This window comes from Pygoscelis adeliae, unplaced genomic scaffold, assembly GCF_000699105.1.
Source record: "Pygoscelis adeliae isolate BGI_AS28 unplaced genomic scaffold, ASM69910v1 Scaffold4, whole genome shotgun sequence".
Lineage (NCBI taxonomy): Eukaryota > Metazoa > Chordata > Aves > Sphenisciformes > Spheniscidae > Pygoscelis > Pygoscelis adeliae.
In genome coordinates this window covers 9242930-9253573 of record NW_008824986.1, presented here as the reverse complement: position 1 = coordinate 9253573, position 10644 = coordinate 9242930, and the positions used below count along the sequence as shown (strand labels likewise).

The window sequence follows — 10644 nt, the reverse complement described above, 5'->3', positions numbered from 1 at the left end:
TACCTCAGTTTTCATAAGCAGGCTGCACCTGAAATGGTCTGTTTGGAAGCCAGTGCAAGTGTACGCATAACATGGTTGTCAAGGAAATATGGTCTACAGGTGTGATTTTGCAAATATAATAGGCCTCCACAGCTCTAGATTAAATCAGTCATAGTTAATGATGCTTAGAACTGGAAAATAAAGTTTTTCATTTCTTTGTCCACACCTTTGAGAAAATGTTGTGGTCATTTTCTTCATCTCTTCAGCAGCCTAACCTTGTAATTAGAAAATGTTGGTCAGATGCAGGTGTCTGGGAGGTTGTCCTGGTTTCGGCTGGGATAGAGTTAATTTTCTTCCTAGTAGCTGATATATTGCTGTGTTTCGGATTTAGGATGAGAATAATGTTGATAACACACCGATGTTTTAGTTGTTGCTAAATAGTGCTTACACTAGTCAAGGACTTTTCAGCTTCTCATGCCCTGCCAGCGAGAAGCTGGGAGGGGGCACAGCCAGGACAGCTGACCCAGACTGGCCAAAGGGACATTCCATACCATGGGACGTCATGCTCAGTATGTAAACCGGGGGGAGTTGGCCGGGGGAGGGATGACCGCTGCTTGGGAACTGGCTGGGCATTGGTTGGCGGGTGGTGAGCAGTTGCATTGTGCATCACTTACTTTGTATATTCTTTTATCATTATTATTATTATTTTCCCTTCCTTTTCCGTCCTAACTGTCTTTATCTCAACCCATGAATTTTACCTTTTTTTTTCCCCAATTCTCTCCCCCATCCCACTGGGGGTGCGGGAATGAGCGAATGGCTGTGTGGTGTTTAGCTGCCTGCTGGGTTAAACCACAGCAGAGGTGCATAGCTCATGCCAGAGACATCAGGGAGCAACTACCCCCTTTATCTTCTCAGGGGTCTTCTGCAGGGAGAGCAGTCATCTTCTCCTGGAAGGAAGTCACCTTTACAGGTGACTTCTTTGCTCATTTAGAGCTGATTGCCATATACTGGGCTGTATGAACCTGATACTTCATCTATGGTGCAGACTATAGCCCCAGCTGAGGGAAGTGTTGCTGGGTTGCGAGTGTCTGAACTAACTCCTTTATTCCTTCTGTGGAAAGGCAGTGCGTTTGTAGCTCAGAAAGCAGCATCTTTCCTGAGCTCCAGTGACTTTGGTATCTCTTCTGCATGGTCTCTTAAGTTGCCTTTATCACAGATGTATCCCTTAAGGAGAAAACGCAGTGTAAATAACATTCTTCTAAATGATAAGGGATGAGAGTATTCTGTTGCAATAGAGAAGCTTAGCTGTGCCTCTTCAGAGAGGAGGAAAAAAAAAAAATATAAATCTGTGCATGGATGAAGAGCATCGGGTTGCTGTATTAGTGTTAACTTGCACTGGCTAGGTCTTAGTCATAAATCTTTTGATGCTTAAGTAACCATGCTACTTACCTTGCTTGTGAATTGTATGACAAAGGTTTTTCTAACTTACGTGGCTGTGTAACTTCTTTGCCAAAACAGTAAGCCTTGATTCACAATTCAAGCACAATGGGGAGGCATAACGTTAGCTGGTGTAAATATTCCTAATGCTTCATTTAACTTAGAGCTCTTCAAGCTAAAAATCTGTTACGCTGAGAACTGGATTTTCCAAATAAAGCAAAACTTATTTCAGTAAAAAAAAAAAATAAAATTGGAAGTTATGCTTCAGGCTTTTAAATATTTTATATGGTGACTCAGAATACAGTTGGTCAGACAAAATATAAGCGTCCCAGTTTCATGCTTTATTCCTCCAAATTTTGTCTTTTCCTTTAATTAAAGCCTTGTGGTTTGTTCCAATCAAACATTTTATCTGTCATAACATCTTTTGATGTCACTCTACATAAAAATTTACCCTGAGAGGGAATTATCTCCTAGCTTACATAGGAGTATGCAGTGTAGTTCAACCTTGTTTTGTAATCACAGGGGTGGAATGCACTTTATAGTTATTTTAGTTGTTTGCTTCATGATCTGTCAATGCTGCTGCAAGCCAAAAATGTGATTTTTTTTTGTTGTTTTTTGTTTGTAGACATATTTTTCACACATACATATTTTTAAAGATATTAAAAATATCTTTATGATATTTTATTATTAATCTCTATATAAAAATATCTCTTCCTCCATGGCCATTGCTGTCATTCAGGTCAGTGGGAGCTGTCGTGGGCTGTTATTACCACTTGATGGCTGTTTGTCATCTTCTGTTGAAAGAATTGGTCATTACAGTGAAGCTCCTGTTACGTGACCCTCCTTGTTATGATAGATACCAGTTAACACTTATGGATATAAATTTTGATGTCTTTTATTCATAGCTGCCTTTGATCCTTAGTGTTATTCCGTTTAAATGTTTGAGAAATTCTTAGCTGAAGGGTGAATTGAGTACAGGACTGTTTTTAATCTGTCATAATGTGAATTTTTCCTGACTGGGATGTCTGGTACGAGGCAGTGAGATTGCTCGTTGAGGTCCTGAAGATGGAATACTTGAGTTGGATTCATTTTTGGATGTGTTGAGCGCTCACAGGTCCTCTCGACTCTAGTGACAACTGTGAGTGTTCAAGAGATCTAAATGAAGACCCGAAAGATGGAGTTAGGTGTTGAACTCCAACCACACAAGTTTGGAGGAGTTAGTATTGACTGTGTAACTTTGTCTTCCCTGGTACGTGCAAAAACTTAACTGAAAATATTTCTGATGAGCGTTATCGAGCAGAGTGTCCCATGTGCCTTGTATTCACCATCATTAACATCCCTCTGCTCAGAGCAGTTCAAAATGTTAATTTTTGTTAATGTGTTTTTCACAAACCCCTCTTCTCCTACAGAATAGCAATTATGGCTTTGAAATATTCTGCGCCAGATACCTAGGAGGGAGGGTTTATTTCTCTTGAATAATGAGAAAGTTAACAACAACATTAAAACAGGAGTAGCTAGCTTGGCTTGGCTTGATGTCAATAAAACTATCACTTTCTAAAGCCTTCATTGAAATTCGTTGTTGTTAGCATTGTAAACTGGAATTCAATAAATTCTGGAGAGAATAAATAGTAACTCCTGGAGGTTGAAAATGAAGTTGTGGCCATGGTTGGAGGCAGCACCGGGCACCATGTCCCGTCCTCGTGGTGGGATTAGACCTTCTCATGTGCCTGCTTGGATGTTTCCTGCTTTTGCACTTGGGGCTAAACCGATTATCAGATTTGAGATCAAGAAAGAATTTTTCTCCAGTTACCAATTCTTACAGATGTAATTTATGTTGTTGATCTGTGTGATACAGGCTCTAGCCTGACTCTTGAGAATAGGAGAAAATTGGGCAGGTAAGTAAGGGTGCTTCCTGGTTCCGATGTCTCATTGCCTTTGTAACTGCAGCTTTTGGCCTTTTGCTGTAGGTTTTGAGGTTTTTTTGGAAGTGCTTTGTGACCTGTAATGAGCGCAGCACGTGTCGTTAATGTCCTGTGAACTCTTCTGGTCTGAACATCTGTGAAGATTTCCTGCGAGAAGGGGAGGGCTGGTCTCAGCTACACTTAACTTATCCAGTTCTTTCTGTTCCAATAATAATATTAGAGTCCCACTGGAACACTTCTGACTGATGCTGCGCACCAACCGCATCCCTGGAAACTAATGTAGAAAGAAAAACAAGTGGTTATCTGGGGGGTGGTAGAAAGTTTTGAGGTAGCTATCATATTCTAAAAACGCTTTCACTCCCCAAAGAGTTATGACAAATAGTAAGAAGTTCTGATTCTCAGATATTTTTAAAAAGCTATCCTTTGACACTGTGTTCTGGAGGCTGTCACTGTAAAGAGGAGGGCTGTGCTCAGAGCAGCACAGCCCTTTATGTACTAGAAATATGAAGATGAGAAGTACATAGCTCCTTACAGTGAAGGAGGAAGACTACTTTTGCCATTTCATTAGTTGTTAAGAGTAGTGTATAAAAGGCCTTTAAACTCGGTAACCTCATTGGAGGGAGTGACTGCAGTTGCAGAACTGCGCAGAAACTTTCATGGGTCCACCTTGAGTATAGTTCATTAACTTCAGTCTTGTGAAATACTGGGGTCGCTGCCTTCGGTCACGAGGACCTACTCGGTATTGGAAGATTTTGTTTCTTACAGAGAGTTTGCTCCATGAGAAACATTAAAATCTAGCTTTAGGAGTCATAACTGTTTTGTTTTTCAGATTATTAATAGTTTTTCCAACCAAACCTAGTTTGCAGTGTATTTGTCAGACAAATTTCCTGTGTTCTTTTGGGCATTGCTAATCGCAGTGCTCAGGGTTTCCAGATTTTCTTTTGGGAAGGGTAGGGAGGAGTGGTCTTTGAATTACTCTTTTTGTTGTAGTTTATTATCTTCTGAAGCTGGCAGTTCTCAAAAATTCTGCTTTCTTATCAGCCAGTTCTTTAAAAACCAACCCATCCCCATGGTTTCTATTTATTGTTTATGATACCATTTCATTGGTGAATGGGGTAATGCATCTTTCCCATTTGAATTATCTCTGGTAGTATATACTTTGCTAGTGTTTTTTCAGAGCAAACCAATTTTTGTTCTCTCCAAAGTTACTCCCTGGCCAGGAGTGAAGTCTAGCTGAGCATGGGGAGCCTGCGGGTCAGTGGCCGTGAGGCAGAAGCTGCTTCCAGCAACACTTTTTGCAGTTGACTTCATTGTCAGCTGAAGGTGTTCATCCAGTGCTCCTTCAAGGAAGATTAATGTGGGTAGGCATGGGTGGAGGCTGACCACCGGTCTGGGGGGCGGTGATGAGCAGACTCTCCTCCAGGGGTTGAGCTGGAACTCATGACCTAGAAATGAAGTCACTTTTGGAATGTACACAGCTGCAAGGTTTGCTATTTAGGTGCATCTAAACAAATCTGAGAGTTTCCCTCAATCCAGAATCCTTTCTGTCCTACTTTAGGTCTTCAGTAGTGACACCAGCTGTGCGTAACTTGAGGGTCCTTCACATGTCTCTTACATTGTGCCTCTTGCTGCTTATGGTAGGACTGCAGGCTTTTTCTGAATTCAGCACTGGAAAAGGAATCGGTTTTCACTTTGTTGTCATTCTTCACCCTGCTTGTGACTGGAGCCACTCAGAAATGTTTGTGAAAACAAATGCATTTGGTAAATGCAGGTTGTGGTGGTGTAGGTTGTGGATGCTGTCAGGGCTTGCTAATGAGTAAAGCATGATAACTTGATTATAATACTATAAAATGGGGGATAGGACTAGTCTCTCCCATGAATACAGTGGGTTGATGCAGTTACCTCTGGCACTCAGGAATTCTGAAATCATGTTGTTTTTAAGTCTAGTATGCATGCATGCACTAAATTAATAAAGTGACTGAGAAATCATTCTTTAATATTATTGGTGGTATTTTGAGTTTTCTAAAGACACTTTGTAGGTTTTCTGTGTGTTGAGCTGACTGGAAGACAGTGTGGTTCATTAGAGCTGCATAAAATTGACACCAAGTGCTGGAATACAGGCAAGTACAACAAAAAAATTAATTGAATGTATTGTTTTGAAGAAGTAAAGCATTATAAACGGAGTGAGGGACTATCTTTAGAAAGTGGACTTGTGGCTTTTTGAGATTTGTTACAAGGGGAAATATTAATGGATTAAAGGACTTGGCCAAATTTTTACAATTTTTTTTTTTTTTTTTTTACAAAATCCTTTCCAAAAGGTTGAGAATGGCAATAATGAGTAATAAAAACAATTATGTGGAGAAAAAAAAATCCTGGAAGTTGTGTTGTCTTGCATGTGCTAATAGCAGTGTTTCCTCTGTCCAGCTCTCTACAACTACGACGCGAGGGGACCAGATGAACTTTCCTTACAAATAGGTGACACTGTGCACATATTAGAAACATATGAAGGTAAGCTGGCAAAAGTTGCATTTAAAAACATTGTTTTTGCAATTACATTACTTTTCTGTTTGTGAAGTTTTTCTTCTCATGTTATCAGGTGATGAATTACTTTCTTGCTAAAGGACAAAACAGATTATTTCTAATGAACACAGAATTAAGACAATGCTAGATGTGAATGAAGACGCATGTGGTCGATACCTGGTGAATAACCGCTTCCTTTTTTATGGAAGATGGATGTTCGCACAGCTTTATTTGTATAGCTCAATTGTAGCATCTACCCTACGTTAGAGAAATAATAGATGCTTTTTGGATACCCTCGGGTAATGCAAAAGAGCCCGCTGCTAAAAGAAGTTCAATCTGAATTTGAAAAGTCACCTAAATTATTTATGTCTCTCTTATAAGATGGGTACATGTGTTACAGTGCCATGGACTGATTTCAGGCTTTTCAGATGGTTCGTTTGTTTGTTTTGATATGAAGCTGTAGAAACATTACATGTACCAAAATCTTTCCTCCTTGATCCATGTTAGAGGGAATTTGAATGCTGAGTTTGATAATCAACAGATGTAAAAATTGTCCTAACACTTCTCAGCTCTTGCTTGATCCAGTACTGAGCCAAGCAAAATACAGCACTCTTATTATATCCTTGACTTGAAATATTATGGCATGCTGCAGTTTGGAAAGGTATAAGTAACATGAAACTAAACTGTGTTAGTTTAAAATATTGTAACAGTTTTTGTCTTGTGGAAATGTGATTTACTTTAATATATTGATTTAATTTGTTTGTTTCTCTAGACATTGATCTTTTGGTACATCTGTATGATAAATTTGTTTTAGATACTGGCTCAACAGGATTTTTTTATTGTTATATTTACTAAAACAAACGATGCTATTTCAACAAAAGTAACAATCTCTACTCATCACTGTGCAAATGAACTTCTCATTGTTCCTAGGCTGGCATTTTCTTACAGAGTTCAGCTTGCCGCTGCGATGCCAAGTTTGACTCTAAGCAAAGTAATCTTTCCGTTATCTGACATTATATGCTTTAATAAAAATCTAATAATGCAAATTGAATGATTGAAATACTGTGCAGCTTTGTACTTTTATATATAAATAGATTTATTTAATGAATGTGGGAGAAACTGAATCCTGAATAGGGTGTGTGAAACCATATCAAATGATGACTGCTGCCAACTAAGTGGGACAGTGGAGATGACTCACTTTTCCCCTACACTTGAATAATAGAAAGACCTTTACACTCTCATGATTGTTAGGCTTCAAGCACATGGGATGAGTTCATGTTAAAAGAAATGCAAATGAGTTAATGTTCTTCCAAACATTTTATACAATGATTACTCATTATGTACCTGCTGTGGTGGGAAACTAGATGCCATAATTCTTATCTCTCTTGTTCACAGAGCTGCTGTTATTAGGTAATTATTTGAGCTTTTTGATCTCCAAGTTCCTCTATACAAAATTTTTGTAGATTGTGCCACAGGAAGTTCCGTACCATCTGCGCTAACGTCCAGGTGTGCATCTGGGAACTTCCCTGCCATCAGTCCTGTCTGTGTCAGGGTTGTGTTAGGCTGCGGTGGGATGGGCCAGTCTGAAGAAAAGCCCCCTAATAATATGAGCATGGGACAGAAAAGTAATTTGAAGAGTCAGTAATGTTTTTTTGCTGAGGATCTGTGATTCTGCTTCTCAAAGCTCTACCCCTTTTCCCTACTTCCCTGATTGTGAGAGAAGAAAAAAAAAAAAGGCTTTTTTCATTGATATCTGCTGTATTATGCATTGTGCTCTTGGCATCCTACTGTAGAATTGTTACTATTTTGAAATAGTTTTCTGCAATAACTCTTAAGTTAGGGGTAGTTTTGAAGACTTGTATGTGTTCATGGGCTTTAGAAGAGTAGATTGTAGTTGTGTTTTTTTGTTTTTTTGTTTTTTTTCCCCTCTGAATCTGCTTTGTTGTCAAGAAAAGCTGATGGTAAATTTTTGCTCAGTTGGTCTTCTCTCTGCAGATGAAAGAGGCTGAGAAGTTGGGAGGGCTGGGTCTCATATGCGTAGTCTAGAAGACCTGTTTTAAGGACAGGCAGGTTTCTATAGGATATCATGTTGCTATCATGTACTAGAATCGATTGCTAAGATGGACTTTGCTTATGTGTTTAAACTATTATTTATTTTTGTACCTATGTGTAGAACTTATTTTGGAATTTGATTTCAGTACTAAAACATTTTAATCTTCTAAATTTTAATCAAAGACTTTTTTTTTCCCCCCTCTGAAACGCAGGAAAAACTTTGTACAAAGAATTCAGCGTGCAGATCCTGTAAAGTTGTACGCTTGTTGCAAACAGCCTATATTTTTATAGGAGTTACGAGATTGGAAATGAATGTGCACATTTCACTGTTAAATCTCAATGTTTAAAAGCTACTTTCTAGAATAATGGATCTTGAAAGTCAAATTAATATTTTTTCTTTCAGGTAGAATTGCAGACAATTTTATTTTTCAGTTAAAAAACTTCCTCACACCCCTCCTAATGTGAGCCTTACAGGAAGAGCCAAACAGCACAGCCATTGGACTTCATAAATATCCCTTGTCTTGCAAGGATTGTATTTCATAGCAGATATCCCAGAACAAATATTTGCCACATTCTGAATTAGTACTTGCCTGATCTTTATTTACTTAATTCTGTTTTTTTACATTATTTGATGGAATGGGCAAACGGAACTTATGATCAATCAATGTGGCTTATTAAGGTGAATAGCTATTAAATAAAACAGTAAATAAGCCTCAAAACCAAGCTTGCGTGTTTGAACAGTAGTTCATTTCTAGTGGTGCTATGGGAACGGAGTTTGGGTTCCCAAACGAGTATTTTCAAATAAGTTATTCTTGGTACTGTGGGAATGTTTAGTTGTTGGTTGCAGCTTTTTTTTTTTTTTTTAATTTAGCAAATACCTTATCTGGGTAACTGTGTAGTAAATAGGTGCATCATTCAAGAGAAAAACCAGCAAATTTTCCCCTTTGAGTGTCGTCTTCAGCTTTAACAGACACAGAAATATTTCACTGGTCCCTTTTCTTAGTTGGGCATTTACGTGGATGCACATTTCCAGCCGTTATATCCCATAGTATTTGTTAAGGGAGAGGCTAGAAACCCTGTAACACATCAGTAAGCCACTTAAAAGCCCAGGTCACTTTAGAAAAATATTTATGGCATCAGTCTGTTTTCCTCTCACTGGCATTTTGTCTGAAACCGAATTGGCCATGAATAGAGTGAGAAGGATCTGGAGCTCTGTGCTGTGTGCTCCAGGAAAGTGTTTGACATCAGCTATTTGCCCTCTCTGCCCTGAGGCTTTGGGTTTTTAATTCATTTTTTTTCGCGATCTCCAAAACTGCTGAGGTTACAAAATCAAGAGTTAAAGTTAGGCAGGGCTGCAGGTGCTTGATACCTATCAAGCCTTGATAGGTGCATTAGAATACCTTATTAATGTCATTAACAAGCACACACGCTCATGCAACCCTCTACCCCTTGCTTTTTTTTTAGTGTGGAGGACTAGATCTCACTCACCTAAAACAGCAGCTATACTATACTTGTTCTTCCCTTGTCCAGTGTCTGACAACAAACCTTATTTATTATGTGTTGAAGAAAAATCACAATTTTGTGATCTTAATTACTTTAATTCATGTTTGTGAGAGACTTGGTCACTTTTGTAGTGCCTGCATGTGGAGAAGAACTACCCTCATCCTACAGGTGGAGAACTAAGAAACTGAATAGTCTTTATGTTTTGGGTATGACTCTGTTTTAGAGATGACTTCATGTATTTAAATTACATTGCCCTTATACGAGCGTGTTCACAGCAAGATTCAGTGCCTGCAGTTGAATCAGTGAGAGTTTAGCTCTCTTTGCAAGGGGGAGCCCAATTTTCATAGCTACAGGCTTGATACCCAGCAAGAACAACATTTAGGTGGTAGCTGCCAGTGAATAGCCTGGTTGGGCTTGCCTGGCCACATTAGGACTTCTGGGACGAGCGGGAGTGTAACCGGTTGTCCAGGGCAGATTTCGGCTGCTTTGTTATCTGCAGTCTCTTGTAGCTCTTACTGCTTGCTGCAAAGCTTCAGAAAGCTGAGGTTCAGCGGTGAGGAGCTGTCTTTGCTACGTGGCTTTTTAATCTGCAGGTGCAGTGCGATGTCCTGAGTTAGACAGCATGGAAGATGGGATGGGAGAAGCGAGGTGGCAGAGATAATATGGTTGTATGTTCTTTAGTTTGTACAGTGCATTTGATCAGAGTTACAGTGCTTGTCAGTTTAGACTCCAGAACTTCAAAACTAAGGGAATTTAATTCTTTAATAGGATATTGAAATCTCTGCATGTCTATGCACAGATTTCAGCCAGTGGAGTAAGTGCTAGCAGAAATGCTTTGCCCTCTTTGCACCTGAGCCAGAAATTGTGCATGGTTGTTTCATCAACAGTTTTTGCGCATACTTGCTGAAAGCAATGGAAACGCAAGATGTGAGGCCATTGCAGCCTCTGTAGGGAAGCTAACTGTGATGGTTGTAGGCACCAGATTAAAGAAGATAGCACTAACTATTCCCAAGTGATCACAGAGGATAGGCTTCTGATGCAGTGTGAAGATGATGAATCATTTTACCCTTTGCTACTGGAGAGCAGACTGAAAAATCTTGTGCTTGAGACTTGAATTTGTATTTCTAGTCCCAGAGTGTAGATAACTAATTTGTCAGCATGTGTTTTGTTGTCTTGAACTTTCTTCCTGCCTGAGTTGTTATCAGGAGTGGGACTGTAGGTTCCCCCCCCC

At 39.3% G+C, this 10644-nt stretch overlaps 1 protein-coding gene across 1 annotated transcript in view; it reads left to right on the top strand.

Moving 5' to 3' along the window:
- The first annotated feature begins 4789 nt into the window (after window positions 1-4789).
- Window positions 4790-10644, top strand: part of DOCK1 (dedicator of cytokinesis 1) — a 303352-nt gene continuing 297497 nt past the window's right edge. The window contains exons 1-2 of the mRNA XM_009326015.1: window positions 4790-4823; window positions 5763-5846. Of these exons, the coding sequence (XP_009324290.1) occupies window positions 4790-4823; window positions 5763-5846 (118 nt within the window). The remainder of the gene's footprint in view (window positions 4824-5762; window positions 5847-10644) is intronic.